Genomic DNA, 25,856 nt, shown 5'->3' on the forward strand with positions numbered 1-25,856 from the left:
CGTGGGGGGCGGCGGAGGCGGGCGGGCCGCGGTGGGCTCGGCGGTCACAGCCGGCTGAGTGGGCCCTCTTCTCTCTCCCCAGACCCCGTCCCTGGGAGCCCTGCCCGGCGACGCAGGGATGGCCCCGAGGCCTCCGACGGCCAGGCACCAGGTGAGCAGCCCGTCGCTACCCCGGGGTGTATTTGGAGCGGTCCTTGTTCGCTTCTGGAGCGAATCCGCTTCCCGGCTCTTTCGCCCCCTCAGAGCCTCCTAGCCTTGCGAACCAGAGTGTCCAGAGCAGGGCGGAGCGGGCTTCTTCGAAGGGGGCCTGCATTGTGGGAAGGAGGGGACCAGCGAGGGGTGGTCTTGTGGGAGGAGTTGAGAGTGGACGTGTTGGGGAGTGCCAGTGTTGACTCCCGAGTGCCAAGCCAATTCCTTGAACTCTTTCGATTAGGAATCTGGAGGGTGGGGTGACAGGATAGAAAACTGTAGAGGAGAAAGTGACTGTGAGTGAAGGAGAGAGGAGCCCCAGCTTCTGACCCAGGGGCCAGAGAAGCCTGGTCTGGACTTGCTTAGGAAGAGGCTGGAGATGGTCTCTTCCCAGGCAAGGAGGGAAACAACAAAGGAAGATTGTCCCGTAGCTTTTCGTGTTCTTTTCTGCTTTAACAGGTATAGTAATGCACGTCCCAAGATATCCAGCCTTCAACTTAATTAATATTATGCTGATTTGTGAACCTATTTATTCTTGTGAGAGAGGAGGCACTTTCTAGAAGCATCCTAACTCTGAGCTTACCCATTGAATTACGTAGAGTCTATCCGTGAAAATATAACCAGGTTCAGTTGGTGTTTTAATCCACACTCTCCTTACAGTTAAGGGGGAAAAAAGTCACAAATTCTAGTTGCTAGGGCAGAAGACAGTCGAATCAGATAAAAATTACTGATGTTCTTTAAAAGCAGTTTACAGTAAATTAGATAGCAGGCTATGGACTTTTCAGCCTCCATAATTCATGGGGCCGCGAAGAGTCAAACACGACTGAGTGACTGAACTGAACTGAAACACAGTGTATCATGCCTTTATATTATCTTACTTCTTGTTATATGTTTTCATTTTAATGAGTGAGCCTTCAGGAGTAAGACAAGTAACAAAACTAGAACAAAACAGTTACTTGGTTTGAGGAGAGCCGGAGGAAATCACTGTCATGGAAATCACTGTCATCAGCACCTTTCCATATAAAGTGTTCCTCAGCAGCTTGTGAGAATTCAGATGACTTAACATACTTAACACGTCATGGAGGTGATGATCATTTCTACGTTGGGGGTAGGATTACGTTTTGATGGTGAAAATGGATCTGTGTTCTGAGCAATGAACTTAGGGACCTCTTTAAACTTCACTTTTAAGCCTGTGTTCCCTAAAGCACTCTGGTTCAGCTGTATTCTCCTAAAATGGTCTGACAGTGTTCACTTGGGTTACCTCACTCAGGCTGCAGTTTGATGACTGGATGGAGGACAGGGCATGACAGAACACTCACCCTACAAATGGGGCTTTTTAGGCAGAAATTTCCCTTTGTCAGTGGTTCTCTTTCTGTGAGCATGGCCCTTCAGTTCAGTTCAGTCGCTTAGTCGTGTCCAGCTCTTTGTGACCCCATGAATCGCAGCAAGCCAGGCCCCCCGTCCATCACCAACTCCTGGAGTTCACTCAAACTCACGTCCATCGAGTCGGTGATGCCATCCAGCCATCTCATCCTCTGTCGTCCCCTTCCCCTCCTGCCCCCAATCCCTCCCAGCATCAGAGTCTTTTCCAATGAGTCAACTCTTTGCATGAGGTGGCCAAAGTACTGGAGTTTCAGTTTTAGCATCATTTCTTCCAAAGAACACCCAGGACTGATCTCCTTTAGAATGGACTGGTTGGATCTCCTTGCAGTCCAAGGGACTCTCAAGAGTCTTCTCCAATACCACAGTTCAAAAGCATCAATTCTTTGGCCCTCAGCTTTCCTCACAGTCCAACTCTCACGTCCATACATGACTATTGGAAAAACCATAGCCTTGATTAGACGGACCTTTGTTGGCAAAGTAATATCTCTGCTTTTGAATATGCTATCTAGGTTGGTCATAACCCTCCTTCCAAGGAGTAAGCGTCTTTTAATTTCATGGCTGCAATCACCATCTGCAGTGATTTTGGAGCCCAAAAAAATAAAGCCTGACACTGTTTCCACTGTTTCCCCATCTATTTGCCATGAAGGGTTGGGACCAGATGCCATGATCTTCGTTTTCTGAATGTGGAGTTTTAAGCCAACTTTTTCACTCTCCACTTTCACTCTCATCAAGAGGCTTTTTAGTTCCTCTTCACTTTCTGCCATAAGGGTGGTATCATCTGCATATCTGAGGTTATTGATATTTCTCCCGGCAATCTTGATTCCAGCTTGTGATTCTTCCAGCCCAGCGTTTCTCATGATGTACTCTGCATAGAAGTTAAATAAGCAGGGTGACAACATACAGCCTTGACGTGCTCCTTTTCCTATTTGGAACCAGTCTGTTGTTCCATGTCCAGTTCTAACTGTTGTTTCCTGACCTGCATATAGGTTTCTCAAGAGGCAGGTCAGGTGGTCTGGTATTCCCATCGCTTTCAGAATTTTCCAGAGTTTGTTGTGGTCCACACAGTCAAAGGCTTTGGCATAGTCAGTAAAGCAGAAATAAATGTTTTTCTGGAACTCTCTTGCTCTTTCGATGATCCAGCAGATGTTGGCAATTTGATCTCTGGTTCCTCTGCTTTTTCTAAAACCAGCTTGAACATCTGGAAGTTCACGGTTCATGTATTGCTGAAGCCTGGCTTGGAGAATTTTGAGCATTACTTTACTAGCATGTGAGATGAGTGCAATTGTGTGGTAGTTTGAGCATTCTTTGGCATTGCCTTTCTTTGGGATTGGAATGAAAACTGACCTTTTCCAGTCCTGTGGCCACTGCTGAGTTTTCCAAATATGCTGGCATATTGAATGTAGCACTTTCACAGCATCATCTTTTAGGATTTGAAATAGCCCAACTGGAATTCTATCACCTCCACTAGCTTTGTTCGTAGTGATGCTTCCTAAGGCCTACTTGACTTCACATTCCAGGATGTCTGGCTCTAGGTGAGTGATCACACCATCGTGATTATCTTGGTCATGAAGATCTTTTTTGTACAGTTCTTCTGTGTATGTTTGCCACCTCTTCTTAATATCTTCTGCTTCTGTTAGGGGTACAGAAGTTGAATAGTGAGTCATGTGACTACTTATCCAGGAAGTTAATTTAGTAGGGAAAGACAGCCTCATTTAGAAGTATAGCACTAGAAAGGTGGTGTCAAGTGTTGCTGCAGAGATCCAGAGCCTGCTGTAAGTGCAGAAGGGAGAGGAAAGGGTGCCTGTGGGAAAGAGTCAGTGACGATTGTATGTTTGAATAGGAGCAGGGTCAAAGCAAGTGAAAATGAAGGGAGTGGGAGTAGAGCTGACTGACTGTGGTCAGGGGTTGAGGAGCTTCCCAGGTGGCTCATAGTAAAAAAAATCCACCTGCCAATACAGGAGATGTGGGTTTTATCCCTGGCGTTGAGAAGATCCCTGCAGAAGGAAATGGCAACCCACTCCAGTGTGTTCTTGCCTGTAGAATCCTGTGGACAGATGAGCCTGGCAGGCTACAGTTCATGGGGTCGCAAAGAGTCTGACATAACTGAGCATCTGGGCACACGGGTTGGGAGGCAAGAAGATGAGGGGCCTACACCTGAAACCGCTGTCCTGTGTGACAGTGGGTGTGGGAAGATGAGAATACAAGGGAGTTTGGGCGTTTTTCTTTTTGGCCTTGGTAATCCATTCATTCATTCAGCAGATAGTCACTGAATCCCTATGTTGTGTTAAGACACTTTTCTGAAGAAGTGAAGTGAAAGTCGCTCAGTCTTGTCCTACTCTTTGCAACCCCATGGACTATACAGATAATGGAATTCTCCAGGCCAGAATACTGTAGTGAGTAGCCTTTCCCTTCTCTAGGAGATCTTCCCAACCCAGGGATCAAACCCAGGTCTCCCGCATTGCAGGTGGATTCTTTACTAGCTGAGCCATGAGGGAAGCCCAAGACACTTTTCTAGGTGGTTGGGATACATTAGTGAACAAAATTTGTAATGGTCTCTGCTTTTTGTTTACTAATGTTTCCCAATTGCCTAGAAAAGTGTCCTAACATATCATAGGGGTTCATTAACTATTTGCTCAATGACTGTATGAATGAATGAATGGAAGGAAGTGTGGGAGTTAACATTCAGGTCTGGGACAGAGTGCTCTGGTTAGGAGAAACAGTGGGATGTGTGTCTGGTGTGTTCAGGGAGCTGCGAGGAGACTGTTGTAGTTTGAGCCCATGTTTTTAAGCAGTGAACTGTACAGTAAAGATTGCTGTGAATGATATGCAGGAGCAAGAGTCTGAAAGTTGGGGCTCCTGCAGGTAAGACCTTCTCCCAGGTCTTGGCTAACAAACAATTGAAGTCGCCCTATGGTGGGAGGGCAGTGGGAGCAGAGATGGGTCAGGTGAGATACCCCCAAATCTTGGGGATCTATGTATAGATTGTTAGTAACCATAGCTGTATAAACACTATGCATTCTCTTTTTTTTTTCCATTATATGTGTACTGTGTTTTTAGTTAGGATTTTGAAAAGCTGTTTACCATTCTTAAAGTTGAAACCACCAGAAAAGTAAGAAATGAGGAAGGTTTTATAAGCAAAAGCTGCCTGTGGAGACCAGGTTTCTTGGTGTTGTATCTTGAAGGGGAGGCAATGCAAAGGGACCAGGACCTGGTGTCTGTTGACTTTAGATCCCGAGAGCTCTGTGGCTCGGTCATCAGGATGAACAGACCCAGCAAAAGCTGTCTCAGATCCCTGCAACTCAGACACGATGCTCCAGGGAAACCAAGCCACTTGCTGAACCAGGTCAGGATGTTTGTGGTCAGGGATATTCGGGCTCCCTCTGTGTGGAGGCCCCCCTTTCTTAACCTCTTCCTGAGCTGACTGTGCCGGTCTTTAAGCTTCAATCCAGACCCTGCTTCCCCTGGGTAAGATCAAATGCCTCTCCTGTGCACTATGCGTACTTGTCACAGTGCTCTCTTAGGTCATGGAGTGATGTGCTTACCCATCTATCTCTGTACGGGGCTTCCTGCTTTTGTGAAGCAGGGCCACCTGACTTCTTTCATCCTTTGCTCCAGAGTACACATGCTTTAAGTGGGTGTTATGGGAACGAACATTAATAATCACTTAACCCTAAGAAATCACTTTATACTTTCTGCATTTTCTTCTTCTCACATAGCAAAAATGTAATTTTTCCAGTTGTGGTGATGCTCATTTTTTGATAAAGTAACTGCATGAAACAGTGTGACTTTCACTGAACAGTTTTAAGAAATTTGTTTTTATGACAGTGTTAGTATGTGAAAACCTATTCCTCTAAGACATATTTCAAACATACAGTTTTTTTTCCTGATTTTTCTGTGACTTCTAGTACCTTTATTAAAATACATTTTATCAAAGTATGTGAACATATATTTAATAAAGACTTTTTAGTAGAAAATTCTTTTAGCGCTTCTTTATTTATTCTCATGAATTTCCTTCTTTTCTCCCTATGCATGTTTTTCCCTTAAACACTTCCTTTAAACATTAAGTATAATTTTTGAGAGAATCTTTCATTTTTAAAATCATTTTTAAGGCTGTTTTATGTTGCTTAGTATGATATGCCAAAATTAACCATTTCTCATAGAACATTTAAATTGCTCCTAACATTTCTACTATTAATACTGGGATAAAATCCTATTGGTTACAACAGATGATTAAAACAATTTTTTTTAAATTACATCTGTGTTCTTAAGTAAAGCAACCCTCAGAGCAAGAGGTAGATCTTTGGCAGGTTTTGGTGGCATGCTCACAGTAATTTGTAGAAACATTTTGATTGCTTTTCAGTTCTGTCTTTTGAAATAATTTACCTATAAAATATTTGGATCCAGGCTTTTTATAGCAAGGATGATTTTCTCTATTTCTTCCTCAATTACTGTCTCTCCTTTTTTCTGTCAACATTGGTGGCCTAGGATTTTAAAATTACCCACTTCACTAAGATCTTTCACATTTCTTAACACACTGTTGGATATTTTATTGGTTTATCCCCTTATGTTTTTTAAATATAACTATTTCTGTGTATTTAAAATTTTGAGTTATATTCCAGTCCAGTACTCCTTTCAATTTTATTAGATAATTTTTTCCAGCAGTGAGAATCCAGGCTCCCAACATCCTCAGTACATTTACTTATCTGCTCAGTGTTGCTGGTATCTCAGCCATGCTAACCATTTCTTCCACCTGCCCTCAGCACTCTTGATGCAGGTGGGTACATTGCCACACCACCTTTCTCATCTCCCAAGGCAGGGCTGTTCTGACTCTTCAACTCTAAGAAGGGAAGGCAAAAGAGAAATGTACAAAATGCAAGGGAGAAAGGAGAATCTGAGATAAAGAGGAGTAGAAGGCTAAGTCAGTTGAATTTTAAATATTAAATCCATCCTTTGATTCCTCTAATAAACATCATTTAATCTAGTCAAGGTATATTGTCCATTGATATGGCTGGAATTTTTTTTTTATTTTAGGATTTTGCATCTAAATTCATAAGATAGTGATCTATAACTTTAGTTTACTGAAGTGTCTTAAAGGGTTTGGTGTTGAGGTTGTACTGGCCTCATAAAATGAACAGGAAATGTTCCACCTTCCTTTCTCTTGTAAAGTTTATAAAGGTTTGGTATTCTTTCTTATTTAAAAATTTAGAATTAACTACAGTGAGTGAAGACATCTGTTCCTGAGTTTTCCTTCTAGGTAGATTTTTAAATATGAGTCATGGATTATTTGCAGTTTTGATAAGATACAATCTACCTCTGGGATGACCTTGTGCTTTTATTGATAGCATGCTGTGTTCTCCAAGAGTCTGTTCTACTGGCAGTTGGTGAATTCTGTTCATTTTTTTCCCCCCAATACTGTGTTTTTCAACTTAGATTTTTCAAGTTCCTGCCCTGTGTCAGTATTCCGAAAATTTCAAGAAACTGGCTGTGTTTGAAGCCACTTATGTTTAAAAAATTTTCACTCTAGCCTTGACTGCCAAAGTTCTGCCATTCCCTGGTTTCTGATCTCCCTTAACCCCCATCTGTGACCCCTGCAAGCTATAGCCCTCTGCCTGAGAAAAGCTCAATATTTAGGTTCCTTCCTGTAGCCAAAATCAGCGAGTGCCCCCAGGAAAAACAACTATATTTTCCCATATCCTTTCTGTGATTTACTTCTCTCCTGAATTTTAACATTCTAGCCTTCTCTGTTTCTACACCAATAGGTTGTATTTAACTAGATGCTTTTTGTGAATGCTTTTGTTGTTGTTCTGGTCTGCTGCAAACTACTATATCTTACCCCATGGTAGACTCTATTTGTGTTTTTAAAGCTCCATCTAGTGTATATGTTTGTATATAAGTATTCTGCTTTTCAAAAAAAAAAACATTGTATCACATATGAAACCTGTTAATTATCTGCAAAAGTAAAGTTGGGTGATAGAAATCACTTCACAGCCAGGTGGCATTTGGCCAAACTGTTGAACACTGGTACTGTAGAAACTGTGTTCCATACTCATTTTCACTATACCTAGTAGTCGCATTCAAGGCAACCTGCATTGCCCCTTTGATCCATCATTTCAGAACAGGCCACTCAAAATTAGTCTGCCTCAGGATTATTCAAAAAAAATTCTGCTGGCAGGCTCCTGTCCTATATATATCACCAAAACCAAGATATCTTTCTTTGTCCACCTGGACATCAGAAAATCCTGCTGGTGGGTCTTCTTGCTAAAAATCTTCCTTAGTTTGTATATGCCTGAGCAATAGACATTTGTATCCCCTTATTTTAAATTTTATTTATTTTTATTTCTTCTTTCACTAGATTTGTCAGAGATTTTTCTGTTTGGCCAGTATTTCAGAGGAGCCAGCTTTTAGATTTAGCTATTAATGCCATCATTTTGCCATTTACCCCTGCTTTTTATAATTCAAGATCAGAATTTGCTAATTTTTGTATTTTTTAATCCTCAAAATGACTCCTCATTTTCCTTTGGTAAGAATTACCCAGACCCTATTCATTTACTCAGCAGACATTTTTGGAATGCCTGCTCTATGCCAGGTGGTATTCTTAGCCAGAGTCGCCCTTCAGAACCAGTCAAGGGAAGGTGCCTGCTTCCTGTGGGCTGGCAGTAAGGAGTCAGTGAGAAAATTGAGTGAGAGGGTGTGTGGGCTGTGGTGAATGCTCAATAAATGTTAATTGTTGCTTTTTTATGATGTATCACATGAGAGGCTTTTAAATGTTGCCTGGTAGGGCCCTTCACGCTTGGCCAATTTTTCTAATTTGCCCATGTGATTCTGGAAAATTCCAACATACATAGTTTTGAAAATACTGAAGTGAAAAGTAGTCTGAGAAGTTGTTGAGGGAGAAAAACATGAAAATATAGCTACAGTTTTGAAATAGAGATAGAGACCAAATACCAGGGGTGGCAGGCGGAGGATGCAGGATCTGGAAAAGCTTCAGAAAGGAAGAGACTGTTGAACTAGTTCTAGAAGGGTGAGTCAGAATTTTTCGTCTAGAGCTGAGGGAAGAAAATAAACAATGGTCAGAACAGGATGTGCAAAGGCAAGGAAACGTGAAAGAATAATAATATAGTCAGGGCAAAGAGTCCACTTGTGGAAAGCATGGGATGTATGGCAGGATGCAAAATTAGAAAGATGATTCAGTCATCTGGAGAGAATGACCTGAGGTGGAGATCTAGAACAATTTAAGAACAGTGTTATCCAAAACAAACATAATACAAGCTACATGGATAATTTAAAATTTTCTAGTAGCCACAATATTAAAAAAAAAAAAACAGGTGAGGTTAATTTTAGTAATGTATACTGTTTAATATAGCCAAAATTTTACCATTTCTACATGAATCAACATTTTAAAATTGTTAATGACATGTTTTACCTTTTTTTTGTACTAAGTCTTTGAAATCCATTGTTTCACACTTAACTGCATGTCCTAATTTGGGCTAGCCACATTACAAGTATTCAGTATTCACATGTGGCTAGTGGATACTGTATTAGACAGCATAGATCTAGAGTGTTAGGGCATTAGGTAGCCAATTGTATATCATATACATAACTAAATACATTTTATATTAAATAAAGATTATGTATAGTATAAATACAGTATTTTAAAATATATAACAAATAACTAACATTATTTTTACTCATTAGCTGCCAGACTCTGGTTTTCAGCTTTGCAAAGTTTTAAAACTACAAAGTTTCCTGAGTATTAGCTTTAGGGGAGTTCTCCCACAGGGTTGGTATAGGGTATAGTTGGAGGAACATGTTGCTTTACAGTTGTAAATGTCCTTTCTGGATATACTCTTTCACCCTTTCACTGGTAAAACTCTTATTTCTTCAGTTCAGGGAGTCTGTGTCATAGATGAGAAAATTGGATCTCCAGGAGATGTGTGTGATTTGCCTAAGGAAACTACACATTTATTAGTTGTGGAGCCTTTTAGGGGCCCATGACATTGGGCCTTCTCAACTTAGCATGTACTGTTTCTAGTTCTTTGCTTTGGGCTCCATCTTTTGGCCAAGGTCCTCTTTATGTCAGCATGAGGGAGGGAAATATTTAATACTCCTTGTTAATTTTTAAAAGGTATTGATTATGAGTTCCAGTTATATCTGGAAGAAGGATAAGCAGTGTTTGTAAGACATCACTGGATCATTACAGTCTGAGGTGTGACTTGCATTGGAATGCCCTAAAGGTGATCTAATTCATAGTGGCTAACTCACACCAAGGCTCTTTTTACCTATTTAATCTTGCAAACTCTTGACTGTCCTTATGTCCCGAAATGGTTCTGGCCTCTGAAGATTTGAAGGTTCCTAAGACAAGGAACTTGACCCCCTAGAAGACCACTGAACAATAGGTAACAGTCACCATAATTTACGTATTCTTAGGAGCTGTGCTGAAGAGAAACCCAGGGAGGGAGCTGTGTTGAGGGTGGACTTAGCCCAGACCTGTAGGTAGGAATAGAGCCCTGAGGGGAGAACTTGATTGAGTCTTGATGAGAGTGTTAGGCAGAGGAGGGAAGACCAGCCTTTTGAAGCAGAACTTGTAGAAGAGAAGGAGATTGTTTTGTGTCAAGGAGGTAGGTATAAATGTTCTCCACACTGAACCATGGTGTACAAGGGGAAGAGAAGCCAGAGCTGAGGCTGTGGGATTAGGTGAGGACCCATGGGCGGAGGAGCCTGGTAGGCTGCAGTCCATGGGGTCGCTGAGGGTCGGACACAACTGAGCGACTTCACTTTCACTTTTCACTTGCATGCACTGGAGAAGGAAATGGCAACCCACTCCAGTGTTCTTGCCTGGAGAATCCCAGGGACGGCAGAGCCTGGTGTGCTGCCGTCTATGGGGTCACACAGAGTCGGACACGACTGAAGTGACTTAGCAGTAGCAGATTAGGAAGGGCTCAGGAGTTCACAACAAGGAGTCTAATTTTTAATTTCAAGGAAAGTTTATTAAATATTTATTAGCTATAGAGAAAACAGGTAATATTCCTACTCTCCTGGAATTTATATTCTGCTGTGGGATGCAGCCTGTAAACAAATGAAAATGTCACATATCAGGTATAAGGACTATGAAAAGGGAAAAGAACAGAGAATGACAGTTGAGGGTTGGGGGGGTGCTATTTTATATGATGTGGTCAAGGAAGGTTGCTCTGGTGAAGTGACATTTGAACAAAAAGCTGAAGAAACTGAGTGGGGAGCCATGTGCATATCTGCAGGAAGAGACTTCCAAGTCAAGGAACAGGCAAAGCAAAGACCTGAAGGTGGAAGCATGTGCGTTGTGTTCCAGTTGTTGTTAGGAAGGTGGGGTGAGTGAAGGTAAGAGCAGTAGGTTGGAGGTGAGATTTAGGATGAAGGCATTGTGAAGGACTGTGTAGCTACTGTAGAGACTTTGACTTTTACTTGGGGTGGATTGGGATGCCATCAGAGGCTTTTAAGCAAAGGAATGACCTGCTCTGAAAGGTTTTAAGAAGATGAGTATAGTTGTTATATGGAAAACAGACTTGGGAGGGGTGGGGTGTGAGTGGAAAAGGAGGGACAAGATAGGAGATTGTAGCAGTGATCCAGGTAAGAGATGATGGTGGTGTGTGCTGGGTGAGGGCAGTAAGTATTGGGAAAAGTGGGAAGAAATGAAGGGTTTGTATGTATGATCAAATGTGTGTTTTAGAGAAGTGACTCTGATAGTACATAGGAAAGAATTGGTAAGATCATGAGTAGTAGAACAGGTTAGCTGTCCAACCACGGCAAGAAGTGATGAGTTGCATGGACTAGACATGTGTTTACTGGTCAGCAAATACTTTACCATTCATTCAGCCTATTTGGGGAAGCAGAATAAAGTCAAGAGTCCATGTGTTAAACATAGGGAACCAGTTAAGCAAAGGAATACAGGTCGGTTGGCAACTCTGTTCCTAAACCACGAGGGCTATATGTTTAGAGGACAGAGTAGGAATGGAAAGGTGTTACTTCTCACAACCTAATTTAAAATGTCTGCTTTGGTCCAAACCTTTTCCCTGCTGGTCATCTGCATCCCAAGACCAGCCTCCCTTCTCTCATTAGTCAATCCCAGGACTGGATTCCCATTCTGTCTTCTCCCCTCCTACTAGTACTTACCCCTTAAGGCCCAGTACATAAGCTTCCTTAAAGTTTCTCTCCTGTGCCCAGAACATTGGTAGCACCTCACTTTACTGTGTATTGTCTCATACCATGCTTTAATAAATAACACATTTTAAAGTAAACTGAAACCTATTCAAGGACTGCAGTGATTTTCATTTGCATTTTTATTCTACCACAGTGCATATGGTAAAGCCAGGCACCTAATACATATTTAGTGTCTTTCTTTTCTTTTTTAATCTAGCATCATCTTACCTGGCACAGTCAGATTCCTGACCTCTATCAGAAAAATCTACCACATTTTCAGCCCTTCACTGTTCTTGTGGAGACACAGCTGCACTGTTGAGCAGAGATACGACAGGGAGGAACCACTGTTGTTTATGAATGTGATCTTGCACGCAGTCACTAGGAGATGGGGGCCACTCCCTTTTCTCTAAAATTCAGATCTCAGCCATCTCCTTAAGGCTCAGCTCAGTCCGGAAACAGATATTTAGTGTTGGATCAGATACTTACTGGACACTAGTATTTTAGAGTTAAAAAAAGAAAAAATATGGCCCCTGCCCTCATAATGCTCACCATCTAACTAGGAAGTTCAGTCGCCCAGTCATGTGTGACTCTGCGACCCCATGGACTACATCATGCAAGGCTTCCCTGTGCATCAGCAACTCCCAGAGCCTACTCAGACTCATGTCTATCGCGTCGGTGATGCCATCCAACCATCTCATGTTATCCCCTTCTCCTCCTGCCTTCAGTCTTTCCCAGCATCAGGGTCTTTTCCAATGAGTTGGTTCTTCGCATCAGGTGGCCAACGTATTGGAGTTTCAGCTTCAGCATCAGTCCTTTCAATGAATATTCAGAACTGATTTCCTTTAGGATGGACTGATTGGATCTCCTTGCAATCCAAGGGACTCTCAAGAGGCTTCTCCAACACCACAGTTCAAAAGGATCAGTTCTTCAGTGCTCAGCTTTCTTTATAGTCCAACTCTTACATCCCTACATGACTACTGGAAAGCCATAGCTTTGACTAGACAGACCTTTGTTGGTAAAGTAATGTCTCTGCTTTTTAATATGCTGTCTAGGTTGGTCATGGAGAAGGCAATGGCACCCCACTCCAGTACTGTTGCCTGGAAAATCCCATGGACGGAGGAGCCTGGCAGGCTGCAGTCCATGGGGTCGCTAAGAGTCAGACACAACTGAGCGACTTCACTTTCACTTTTCACTTTCATGCATTGGAGAAGGCAATGGCAACCCACTCTAGTACTTTTGCCTGGAGAATCCCAGGGACGGGGGAGCCTGGTGGGCTGCTGTCTATGGGGTCGCACAGAGTCGGACACGACTGAAGTGACGCAGCAGCAGCAGCAGCAGGTTGGTCATAGCTTCTCCTCCAAGGAGCAAGCGTCTTTTAATTTCATGGCTGCAGTCACCATCTGCAGTGATTTTGGAGCCCCCAAAAATAAAGTCTGTCATTGTTTCCATTGTTTCCCCATCTATTTGGCATGAAGTGATGGGACCGGATGCCATGATCTTCGTTTTCTGAATGTTGAGTTTTAAGCCAGCTTTTTCACTCTCCACTTTCACTTTCATCAAGAGGCTCTTTAGTTCTTCGCTTTCTGCCATAAGGGTGGTAACAAGGATTAAATAGATTACTAGGTCTGTTTAAATAGTTGTGGATTTGCAGAGTGGCTTAAAGCACATCATATGGGGATTGACCCTCTGTTGGGACATAGAAGACCTCTGTGAAGCTGTGCTAATCTACCTCCAAAGTGTGAAATGTAGTTAGCAAGGGACAGATGGACAGGAGGGTGGGGAGAGGATGATGTCTTCCAGGAACCTAAGAACTCTTGTTCAGTTGTAGCTCAGCACACAAGGAGGGCATGAAATCAGGCAGAAAACATGTAACTTTGCCTCACTGCTCCAGCAATCTCCTGGCTTTGCTTTCCTGCTGATCGTCTTTACATAATTTATTATGTACTTCTGGAGGTAGAAATCGGTTTTACCAAGACCAAAGGACGTATTTCATGTTGAGCATGATGACAGTTGTCTTAACAAGGGTTGGTGAGGCAAGACAGAAATCAACACATGAACAACAGAACTTGACTATTCAGAGGCATGGGAGTCCTTAGCCAGCCTGGTTTCAGTGAGGGGTAAGGAAGGAGTGACTGAAGGGGAGTATAGCTTGCAAAATTCCTCTGATCTGGCATTTCTAATTCTAGCTAGCCAGCCTGCAGAAATTCTAGCGTATTTGCCCAAAGGGTGTATTGCAGTGATGCTTGTAATAGCAAAATATTAGAATTAATACAAATATCCAAAAGGAATTGGTCCATTTGTTCATTCACCAAGTATTTTTTTCAGCATCCACTATGTGCTGGGTATCACTTTAGGCACTTGAGGGGATATAACTGTGGAGAAGATAGTAAAGTCCCTATTCTCACAGAGTATGCAGTCAGGGAGACAGAAAAGCTAATAAGAAATTCCAGATAATTACTAGAAGTACAAGCATCCTTTTAAATCTGCATCTGTTTGGTTCCTGAGTTAAAGTTCAGGTGGCAGGAATTTGGACAGTGAGAGATACTTGTCTGTGCTCAGAGGAAGATTAAGCATGGTGATGTGATATGTGGTAAATTAGAAGGAGATGCTGAGACACCTTTTCTCAGGTGGCAGTTCTGGATGTGAGACCTAAAGGACTAGTGACTGATTGTCAGCCACGTGGCAATCCAGCACTCAGGGTGGGAAGAAGCTTAATGTGTTCAGGGGTTAGCAAGGTCAGCAGGGCCAGAGCCCAGTGAGGGATGGGCAAGCTTGAATCTTATTCTTAGCACGGTGGAGTGCTGTGAGTTTTAGGTGATGGGTGTGTGATGGTACTCCAAATGTACTCTGGAGTGCTGTGAAGCAATTGAAAGTAATGAGGTGAAAGTATACAAAGCACTAAGGGAAGACTTCCAAGATGCATAGCTAAATGTAAAATGCAGGATGTAGAACAATATAAATGATAGTAAGACTGTGTGGGGGAGGGGAGGGGGTGAAGGAAACATGGAAAGGGACAGCTTAGTATATACACCAAACTGTTCATAGTAGTTACTTGTAGGGAGTTTAGTGGGATTGACAATGGGGGTGAAGGGATGCAGTCACTTTTTACTCCCTGCTGTATTTGGGTTTTGTAACAAAGACACTGTATGGGCAGTGAGGAATTGGTGATAATATAGACAGATTTGGCTTTGAAGGGAACAAGAAGAAAGCTAAGTAGGTGTACAGGATTGTGGAATATATTGCCCCTCATGACATTCCCGCATGCCGTATTAGATTCTCTATAAAATTATGTAACAACTACTGTATTTAACCCACTTTGCCCCCTCAGGATATCAAATGTGATCACCTTTTCTCATGGACCCTATAGTAGGTTCCCAGTATTGCCATGGGAACATTTGTGGGATTGATCCCTACTTGAGCAAGAATGTGTTCCTACAGGAATCACTGACATTTAAGGATGTAGCTGTGAACTTCACCCAGGAAGAATGGCACCACGTGGATGCTGCTCAGAGGCGCTTATACAGGGATGTGATGCTGGAGAACTATAGCCACTTGGTTTTTCTTGGTAAGGACCACATCTTCTTGTCTATGTATTGGCAGATCTTCCCTTTCTCAGAAGCTCAGGTTGTGGGGCTCACAGTTTGGGTGGCTGTGAGCAGAGTGTTCAGGGTTAGAGTTTGTTCATCTTGTTGAGACCCAGCTTTATGGGTTTCTGAGCCTGCTTTTTAGGTAAATAGGAACCAGAAATAGGCCATTTGATTGCATGACTCCTCAAGTTGCACCATTTTTTTCGCTTCAGAGTTGCTGAGGATAAGTCCTAGTTCTGACTTGTAGAGGGTTCTTTTGTCAACTTGCATAAACAACCAAATCTTATGTGTTTACCTTTGAGCAGGATATCAAGTTTCCAAGCCAGAGGTGATCTTCAAATTGGAGCAAGGAGAAGAACCGTGGATAGCAGAGGGAGAAATCCAAAGACCTGTCTGTCCAGGTAAATGAGGGAGAATCCAAGAATCAGTGCAGAATGTGGCACAGCTGAGGGAGAGGGAAGCACCTTCACTTTGCTGCCTTGGGAGCTCCTCCATCCGTAGAAGAGCTGCACCATCTCCTGGATGATACCTTTGTGTGTCTCCCTTCTCCAGTATGGTGTGTTGCTGTTGATAGGTCTCAGAGGAAAAGGTACCCCTTTTTCCTTTTTGAAAGTAGCCCTTTGTCTTAGTCAGAATGCCATCTCTCCCTGTCTTGTAACCCTACTTCTGGATCATTTTCTCCTCTAGTATCCTCAGTCTCCCTGCACTGTTTGGAGATCTCTCTTCTTACTCATTCAGACATTAGTTGAACTCCCATGTCTCCTCTTTGTTTCGTCTTGCTGCTTTCACTGTCGATGCCCCAGACTTGTAGGGAATAACCATAATCTTGATTCTCCCTCCCTCCAGAGTTCTTTCCCTGACTGCACTCCTGCTCCACCTGTCTGGGGAGCGATGCTATCTTCCTCTTGTCTTGCACTCCTGCCCATCTGATTCATTTCCACCCTCCAAAGTTCCTAGAGTATCCTCTCCTGACTTCCTCACTTGTTCAGTGCTTCTTGGCTTTAGGTCTTTGGCTTTTCTTGCTTTTCCCTCCTGGTGAATCTGTCTTTAGGATTAGGAGCCTGCCTTCTGGCTTCCTCTCTGTTCTTTCTATATTGTGCTTAGTTGCTCAGTCATGTCTGACTCTTTCCTAACCCATGGACTGTAGCCTGCCAGGCTCCTCTGTTCATGGGGATTCTCCAGGCAAGAATACTGGAATGGGTTGCCATGCCCTCCTCCAGGGCATCTTCCCAACCCAGGGATCGAACCCAGGTCTCCCACATTGCATGGCAGATTCTTTACTGTTTGAGCCACCAGGGAAGTCCAAGAATACTGGAGTGTGTAAACTTATCCCTTCTCCAGGGGAACTCTCCAGACCCAAGAATCAAACCAGTGTCTCCTGCATTGCAAGTTGATTCTTTACCAGCTGAGCTACCTGGGAAGCCCATTCTATATTCAGTTCAGTTCAATCACTCAGTCATGTCCGACTCTTTGTGACCCCATGAATCGCAGCACGCCAGGCCTCCCTGTTCATCACCATCTCCTGGAGTTCACTCAGATTCACATCCATCGAGTCCGTGATGCCATCCAGCCATCTCATCCTTGGTCGTCCCCTTCTCCTCCTGCCCCCAATCCCTCCCAGCATCAGAGTCCTTTCCAGTTAGTCAAGTCTTCTCATGAGGTGGCCAAAGTACTAGAGTTTCTTCCCTATAAAAGGGTGCCTGCCTTCTGGTAGTCACAGGTCTTTATTCTGTGCTATAGATTCAGAATTGTCCTTACTTAGTAACCCTGGTTACTTTTCTTTTTTTCTCTTCCCTTCCCACAGGATGCCTCCAATGCAAGTCCCACAGAGTTCTTATTAAAGATGTAAAGTCTAAGTTAATCATCTTGCATCCCCAGTCAGCCCATTTTGCTACCTTACCTATTACCCATTTCTCCTCTTGCCCATTAGGAATTATCAGATTGCCAGTCCCTCAGGCCAGAAACCACAGTCAGTCTAGTCTTTTTCTTTCAATCCAAGTTATTTTCCTCCTTTGAGAAGTATCTTAGATTTTCCTGCCTTTTAAATTGGACTGGTGACATCTTAAACCACACCTCAGATTTAGATTACTATAATTCCTGGTTGAAATTGCTCACTCTATCTTATCTTTTTGTAATCCATATTGGGTTTTTTAAATCATAGTTTAATTGAGGTATAATTGAAATACCATAAAATTCTCCCTTTAAAAGTGTACATTTCAATGGTGGTTTTGGGATAAATACAGAGTTGTGCAGCCATCACCACTATCTAATTAAGCAGAACATATTCAATATCTCCAAAAAGAAATCTTATACCCATTAGCAGTCACTTTCTACTCCTGTTCCCCCCAGCTCCTGGCAACCATTAAGCTACTTTTTGTCTGTATGGATTTGCATATTCTGGATATTTTCTATAAATGGAATCATAATATGTAGCCCTTTGTGATTGGCTTCTTTCACTTAGCTTAAGGTTCATTCATGTTGTAGCATGTATCAGAACTTCATTCCTTTGTATTGCTGAGTAATATTGCATTGTATGGATATATCACATTTTGTTTATTCATCACGTCATGGACCATGTTGGATTTTAATGCTTTATCTCATAAACTACCATTCTCTGAAAGAACCTTTTACCTCATTATAGGAAGGAGAAACTTCCTTGATTTAAAGGTCCCCATCGTACCTTCCAGTAATATCTTTCTGTTCCTGCCAAAGAGAGCTCCACCTAGGCTGAATTTCTTTTTAAAGTTACAGACCTGAGTACATTTCACCCCTACATACTTTCTGATGTTCTCTGTAAGAAGTATACAATTTCCCTCATTAGATAATAGTTTCTCTCTGTCCAAAGCCATCTATAAAGTCAAGGTCTCTCTTAATTCATAAATCCTAGTATATGCTAATATACTTGTTTCTTCCCTTGTCACAAATACCATTTATATCATCTCTACCACACAAAATCAAATTTACTACATGCCATCTGTTGGGTTTTTTTTTAAGTCATCAAAAGATTGTCTTGTTTTTATTCTTAGATTTTTAACCTCGTGGAGTGTCTATTTATTATGTTTCTAAATATCTTCCCTCTGTGTTGCAGAGCATATAGAAGGCAGTCAGAAAATTATTGATTGTTATGGAATTTTGCTGGGGAAAGAACTTTCTCATTCATTAATTTTGCCAAACATTTCTTGAATGTCCCACTGAGAAATATTCTAAAAGGAATACAAAGTATTCTCTGTCTTCAGGAATTTAGAATTGAGTTTTGTTCCAGGGTAAGGAATTTGGGAATTTAGGGTTCTTTAGTTACTGGGGTTTTTCCCCCCTTTTAATGTTTATATGAAAATTTTCAAACATTTGAGAAGTTGAAAAGATTATACAGTGAACACCGTATACTACCACCATGATGCTATAATTGTTGACCTGTTGTTATGTTATATAGTAACCTATTATATTTGCTTTATCACATATCTCTTTATCCATCTGTTAATCTGTCTGTCTTTTGATGCATTTCCTAGTGAGTTGCAGACATGAGTACATTTCACCCCTGTATACTTCAGCATGTATATAGTTGACTGAAGTTCAATATTTGTTCATAGTTCTTTTTTTTTATTAAAAAACATTACAGTGAAATTTACACCTCTTATAAGCACCATCTATTTGACTTTGACAACTGCATTCTCCTGTCTAACCCAAACTTCTATTGATATGGAACATCTCCAGCATTCCAGAAAACTCCCTCCCCTTAGTTTTTAAAAGATTACCATTCTTAAAACCTAGACAGTAATTAATTTTCTGCTGTTAGTATTCAGAGGTTAAACAAAGGTTTAAAGGTCAATTTTTTAGGCAGATTAAAATAAATTGTTTTTGGTTAAGAGAGGTGATTAATGTACAATCAGAACTCAAATAGACTAAAACCACAGCTCTAGTTGTAAGGGCAAGGATGATTTGCCTCTTGAAATATTACTTTTTTATCTGCTTGGGAACTATAGCCCTCTATCTCCAGTTATGTCAAAGAATCATTTCAGTTAATTCACTGGCTACAGATTTTCTCAGCAAGGTTTGAAGATCTGAAGCCTCAGAAATGACTTTAAAGAAATTATGAAATGAATGTATTAGGAAGATAGATTCCATGGCAGTTTGTAAAATGGACAAAGAAGCATGAATAGCAGATAGGACTCTGCATGAAAGACTATGATCCTGTTCTGTTTGTATCTGTGCCTAACTCTCTCATGCTAACTGGTTCCCTTACTCCCTTATGTGGGTTTTCTCATTATGGACTTATCCTTCATGATAGCTCTGCGATGATAGCTCTGTCATCTCTCTCCACTCTTCCTTTCTCCATTCAGAGTCTTCTTTCGAAGTTATTGGACTAATTTCAAAACAAAATGATATATAATTGCTGTCTTTTCATTCCTACTGTAGCAGTTTGTTTTAACAGAAGGGAATAGGGGATGTTTGCACTTTGGGTTTCTTTCAGACTGGAAGACCAGGCCTGAAGCCAAATCTTCACATCTGCAGCAGAGTATATCTAAAGTATCCCTTAGCACAGATGAGCTCTCACATACCACGGGAGAAGATACTTGGGACCTTAGTGGCCAGTTAGAAAGGCATAAGGAAAACTGGAAGAGACATCTGGGGCCAGATTCATCCACCCAGAAGAAAATAATCACACCAGAGGAAACTTGTGAGCAAAATACATTTGGTGAAAACTGTAGATTGAACACAGACCTGATGACACAACTGAACATTCCTCCAGGGTCTAGTGAATGTGATACCCTTGGGAGCAATTTGGAACATAATTCAGACTTGCTTAATCAGAATAATATCCTTACAAAAAAGAAACCTTATAAATGCAATAAATGTAGAAAAGCATTTATTCACAGATCATCTCTGACTAAACATGAGAAAACTCATAAAGGAGATGGAGCTTTCCCCAATGATACAGATCAGGGAATTTATCCTGGAAAGAAGCACCATGAATGTACTGACTGTGGGAAAACCTTCCTCTGGAAGACACAACTTACTGAGCATCAGAGAATTCACACTGGAGAGAAACCCTTTGAATGTAATGTGTGTGGGAAGGCCTTCAGGCATAGCTCCTCCCTAGGTCAGCATGAGAATGCTCATACCGGAGAGAAACCCTATCAGTGTAGTCTTTGTGGGAAAGCCTTCCAGCGCAGCTCCTCTCTTGTTCAGCACCAGAGAATTCACACAGGAGAAAAACCTTATCGATGTAATTTGTGTGGGAGGTCGTTTAGGCACGGCACATCCCTCACTCAGCATGAGGTTACACATAGTGGAGAGAAACCCTTCCAGTGTAAGGAATGTGGGAAAGCTTTTAGTCGATGTTCTTCTCTTGTCCAACACGAGAGGACACATACAGGAGAGAAACCTTTCGAATGTAGCATATGTGGGAGAGCTTTTGGTCAGAGCCCATCCCTTTACAAACACATGAGGATTCATAAGAGAGGCAAACCTTACCAAAGCAATAACTACAGCATAGATTTCAAGCACAGCTCATCTCTTACTCAAGATGAAAGCAATGTCACTGAAGTGAAGTCCTATCATTGCAATGCCTGTGGGGAAGACTTCAGTCACATTGCAGACTTCTCTGACCATCAGAGGATCCACACTGGAGACAAGAACCCCTATGATTATGAGCAGGCCTTCAGTCAACAACCTATTTCTCATCCTGGTGAGAAACCCTATCAATGTAATGTATGTGGAAAAGCTTTCAAAAGGAGTACGAGTTTCATAGAGCATCACAGAATTCATACTGGGGAAAAACCCTATGAATGTAATGAATGTGGAGAAGCTTTCAGTCGACGCTCATCACTGACTCAACATGAGAGAACCCACACTGGAGAGAAACCCTATGAATGTATTGACTGTGGAAAAGCCTTCAGTCAGAGTTCATCCCTCATTCAGCATGAGAGAACTCATACTGGAGAAAAACCCTATGAATGTAATGAATGTGGGCGAGCTTTCCGAAAGAAAACCAATCTGCATGATCATCAGAGGATCCATACTGGAGAAAAACCCTATGCTTGTAAGGAATGTGGGAAAAACTTCAGTCGAAGCTCAGCTCTTACTAAACATATGAGAATTCATACACGAAATAAACTCTAGGACCCTTGACATTAAGAAATATGAAGAAAGCTTTAGTTAAAATATTCAGTATCAGAAGATTCTTACAGGAGAGGAAGCTTGAGGATATAATGAATTGTGTGTGTGTGCATGCACACATGCCTGCAGGTGTGTATGCTTGTGCGCATTGTATGTTGAGAAATCTCTGTACTAGCAGTGTTTTTTTTTTTAAATAAAAGCCACATTCTCAGATCTGATTACATACATGTGAAAACAACTACAGACGTCTTATATAACCTGTTAGAAATGACATGCCTATATATTGGACTTTGTAAAGTTTTGAATATATGTATGCAGGGAATCGCCAACTTTCAGCAATTTGATTTGTAACTCTCAGTGTTTACAGCCTTTTTTAATAAATAAAACTCCCACAGTGATGACCAAAACTCATTTTTAAATTGCTTGACAAATGAATTCAACTGCAGCTCTTACATTAAATTTACCATGGAAACCAGTTTCACCTCCAGGAATTCACCGTTCAAAGAATTAAATCAGCTGGTCCAGCCTCTTCCTTGTACAGATGAAACTGAAAGCCAAAGATGTGAAGTGGTTTGCAAGCCTGATACAGTTTATAACAGTAAAGCTGGGTGGAAAATGCAGGTCTTCTGGATCTTTGGCCCCATGGTCTTGCCACTGAAAAGATATTTTGGAATTCAGGGCTTTAAAATAAGTTTTAAAATAGATGCACAAATATTTAACAAGCACACAGGAGTTGAATATAAGAGGCAGCAAGACATATGCAAATTTGTCATTTAAAGCAGCTTGTTGGAAGCTTACAACCAAAGTTGTAAATAGCAGAAGTACTAATGACTTCTTTCCTTTTCCCAAGTATCATATTTCAGGAAACATATGGTCAGTTTCATAGAATTTATTAAGTCTTCCTGCTGTGCTTTTCATGATCCTCCCATGGGAAAGCACTGCACCAAGCTTCCTATATTGATTTGATCAATGGGAAAACAACACAGAACCATAGAGGAAAAAAAAAAATCCTCCAATTTAATTTTACTCTAAAGTATGAATCCAGTTATCTCTTGCCATAAAATTTGCCTTTAAATCAGTTAAGGGAATCAGCATATAGCGGGTCATTTTATGTGCCAAGGAAATTTTCACCATTAAAAAATTAACATTTTTGGCTCTATGGTGCTTTTCCATCAGTAAAGCATGAGGTAAGCTTCAGGAGCCCACTCTAGTCATTGATATCCTTTAAAGTCTTCCATGGGCTGTTCTAAAGGAATTTCCAGAATCTTTGTTCATTCACTGGCACCTGTAGTGCAGATAAACTTGGGAGCAACTGTGAAAATTGACACCTTTCATGAAAGCCTCTGCCCCTGCCCCCAGGATAAGCAGATTTTTCCATCCTAATGATGAATCATGGGGAGGAGTGATAAGGGTTGGTGTTGATAGTAATCCTTTCTTATTGGCTTCTCTGCATGCCAGGTAGCAGGAGCTATCCTTTTTGTCTCATCCTGGATAATGTGATGCAGCTCTGAAACATTCTTCATAATCCTCTGCAGGAAAAATGTGTGTGGGGTCAGAAATGTGGGATGTCTAGCCCAGTGCATTTATCACACGTGAAGCAGGATGGGTTATTCTGTAGCAGATCTGTCCTCCCAAGACTTTTTAACTGTTCAAAAATACCTCTTCTGTGATGTTCACCACTTAGTCCTTCATGCACACACAATACCAAGACCGTGCCTGTGTTGTCAGTAATTCTACTCAGAACCTCCTCCACTGATTGGCTTATCTGGAAGCCTATCAGAAACTCTTTTTGCTTTTGATTGGGGATCCCCATAGTGGACTGTTTGCAAGAATGGCATGAATTGTAACCAGTTGAGTGCAACATAACTGTTACGGAAGTTTACAAAGACTTGGTTCCAGGATACCTAAAGGAGACCACTGGTTTGTGTGTGGAGTCTGGCCTAGATCCAACCAGTCCCTGAATCTCAGCACATCGTCATTGGCAGGGGGAGCCCAGGATGTATGCATGAATGGAGGATTGTCCCAGCAACCACACACCATGCATTTACGAACACTGAGCTTTCTAGGCAATATGAATTACATCCTTGGAACGTCATTGTATTATTTCAATAAATAGCCTTCTTAGTTGAATGGGAGTCAGTTTGTCTTTTTCCATTTTCAGAACTTGGCTAAGATTAAAGAGTGGTGCATCAAAGGAAGAGGGATTAACTGCTAAACTCATCACAGCCAGGTGAGTTAATAATAGCATTTACTGAATGCTTACTTCTTGAAAGACACTGCTAAATACTTTACAGCCATCATTTCATTTAATCCTTAGAGCTCCCCTAATAGGTCTTGTGGTATCTTGTCTTTGCCCAGCTTTTGCCCCCCTCTTCCTTTTGTAACAACCCCTACTGTACTGACCACAAGAACACAAGTCAGGACATCCAGGAGCTCAATGATAATTTCAGGGACTGTTGAGCCAATTAGAGTCTTTGAACAGAATTTTTTCAAAACAGACTTTAGCAAGGATACTTTGATTTGAGGTTGCTAGGCTGGTAAGGTGAAGGCCTAAAGTTGCTTGGATCCTGATTCCTTACCAGAGAAGGCAGGTCTGCTGTTGTTGCAGAAGATGAGGCGACATGATGGTATTCTCATTTCTCATCCCTAAAGTCCCTGGACTGGATTCAATTTCTGAAGCTCTTCCTGGGATTCAGTGGGCTTCCCACGACCAGTGGAATGATTCCCCTTTTGTTATATTTCTGTTTCTTGCATTGAAGAAACAGTGTTATGTATTATATCTTTATTTTCTAATGGGGAGAAAAACCCAGAGAGATATCAGACTTGGAACCCAGAACTGCCTGGCTGCAAAGGCACAGCTCTTAACCTCTAATCTTCATTATGTCTTCAGAGCCATGTTATGTTCAAGGAGCTGCATATAACAGGCTTTTGAGGGTGAATGGAAGAAGGGATATGGTGATAGTTTAAACTGGAGACCCAAGTGGAAACAAAATGAAGGACCTTGGAAGGTTTTTCTTGACTATTTCAGTAAATTAAGTCCCCCCAATTCACCCACAACCTTCACCCCTTAATATATCAGTTATTTGTATTTGCCTGTACTGTAGATAAAATCTTGTATCATACTTAAATAAAAAACCTTCTTATAAATGTTTTCATGTTGCTACATAGTGTCATGATCCCCTTAAGAAATCCACTACTATTGCAGTAATATTTGGATAGTTTGGGGCATTGGTTTTATAATAATGACATGGAATATTTAATATTTATTAAAGCACCCTTGCCTTTTTATTTCCATGGAATTTTTTTTCTTAAAATACCCATAGTGAGATAAATATCTAGAATGGGGTTACTGTGTCAGCATGTATAGGTAAGTATAACCAGATGGTGTGAGGTTCATATAAGAGTGAACTAGATATAATAGTGCAGGAATAATTGTCCCAAAATTACAAAAGAGAAACAGGAAAAAACCAATCTTCCACTCCTGCTGCCTGGGTATGTGTGGGGAAAGGCCCCAGGGCAGGCATTATGTCCTACAAAGCCTCTTGCATTTCTCTGTGCAAGCGTGGGTAAGAAAACAATTCTTCTGTTATTAGGTATACTGATGCTGGTGCTCAAGTATAGCTACAGTGGGCCTTGATAGATACTGAACTAGTTAATTCCTTTTTGTTAAAAACGCAGATGTCACATCAGGGAAGGTTTTAATGAGACCATTAAATTGGTCTCCTTTTAATTTCTAATAGATTATGTTGATGTCCTTCACTTTACCATTATTTGCACTTTTGATTGATTGGTTTTTCTCCCCACCCCGAAGTAGATGGTGAGTTCGAGGAAGGCAGAGTCCACATCATTTGGCTAACTTTTTTTGTTCCCTTGCTTATCAGTGCCAGGGACACAATAGGTACTTAATGTAGTCTTGTTAACAGTACAGTGGAGATGTATTGATACTCAGAGAAGATTGGCTTTTCAAAATGAAAAGATGTTCTATCTTGAAATCAGAATACTGCAAAAGAAATCAGTGAGATGATATTTCATATTCATTAGGCTGGCAAAAAGTTTGAAGTCTGGCAGGGGGAAAATGAGAACTTGTACTTTGCTGGCAGTATAAGGGAAGTTCCGTATCTTCCCTTGCTCTTGATATAGGACTTACAGGGCTCTGTCTTTGGACCTCTTTTCTTTTTCTACAGTCCCCCTCACTGGGGCTCTCATCCAGACTGAAGGCTTTAGATACCCACTTGAAAATTTTATCTCCATTCCAGGATTCCATACTCATAACCAACTGCCTACTTGACATTTCCACTTGGATTTCTAACAGACATCCAAAATTTAATATGTCCAAAGATGAACTAACTCACGATCTCCCCATCCCAATCTCATCTTTTATCAAGTTCCTCCCTCAAACCTCCCATC

At 41.5% G+C, this 25,856-nt stretch overlaps 1 protein-coding gene across 1 annotated transcript; it reads left to right on the forward strand.

Annotated features, from left to right (window-relative positions):
* ZFP90 (ZFP90 zinc finger protein) lies at nt 1-23,641 on the forward strand. The gene is made up of 4 exons (XM_068991883.1): nt 1-151; nt 15,184-15,310; nt 15,638-15,733; nt 23,611-23,641. Exons 1-4 carry the CDS (start codon nt 119-121, stop codon nt 23,619-23,621), a joined length of 267 nt encoding a protein of 88 aa, XP_068847984.1. The 5' UTR covers nt 1-118; the 3' UTR covers nt 23,622-23,641.
* The last annotated feature ends 2,215 nt before the right edge of the window (nt 23,642-25,856 follow it).

The sequence above is a fragment of the Capricornis sumatraensis genome, chromosome 20 (genome assembly GCF_032405125.1).
Source record: "Capricornis sumatraensis isolate serow.1 chromosome 20, serow.2, whole genome shotgun sequence".
Taxonomy (NCBI): Eukaryota; Metazoa; Chordata; class Mammalia; order Artiodactyla; family Bovidae; genus Capricornis; species Capricornis sumatraensis.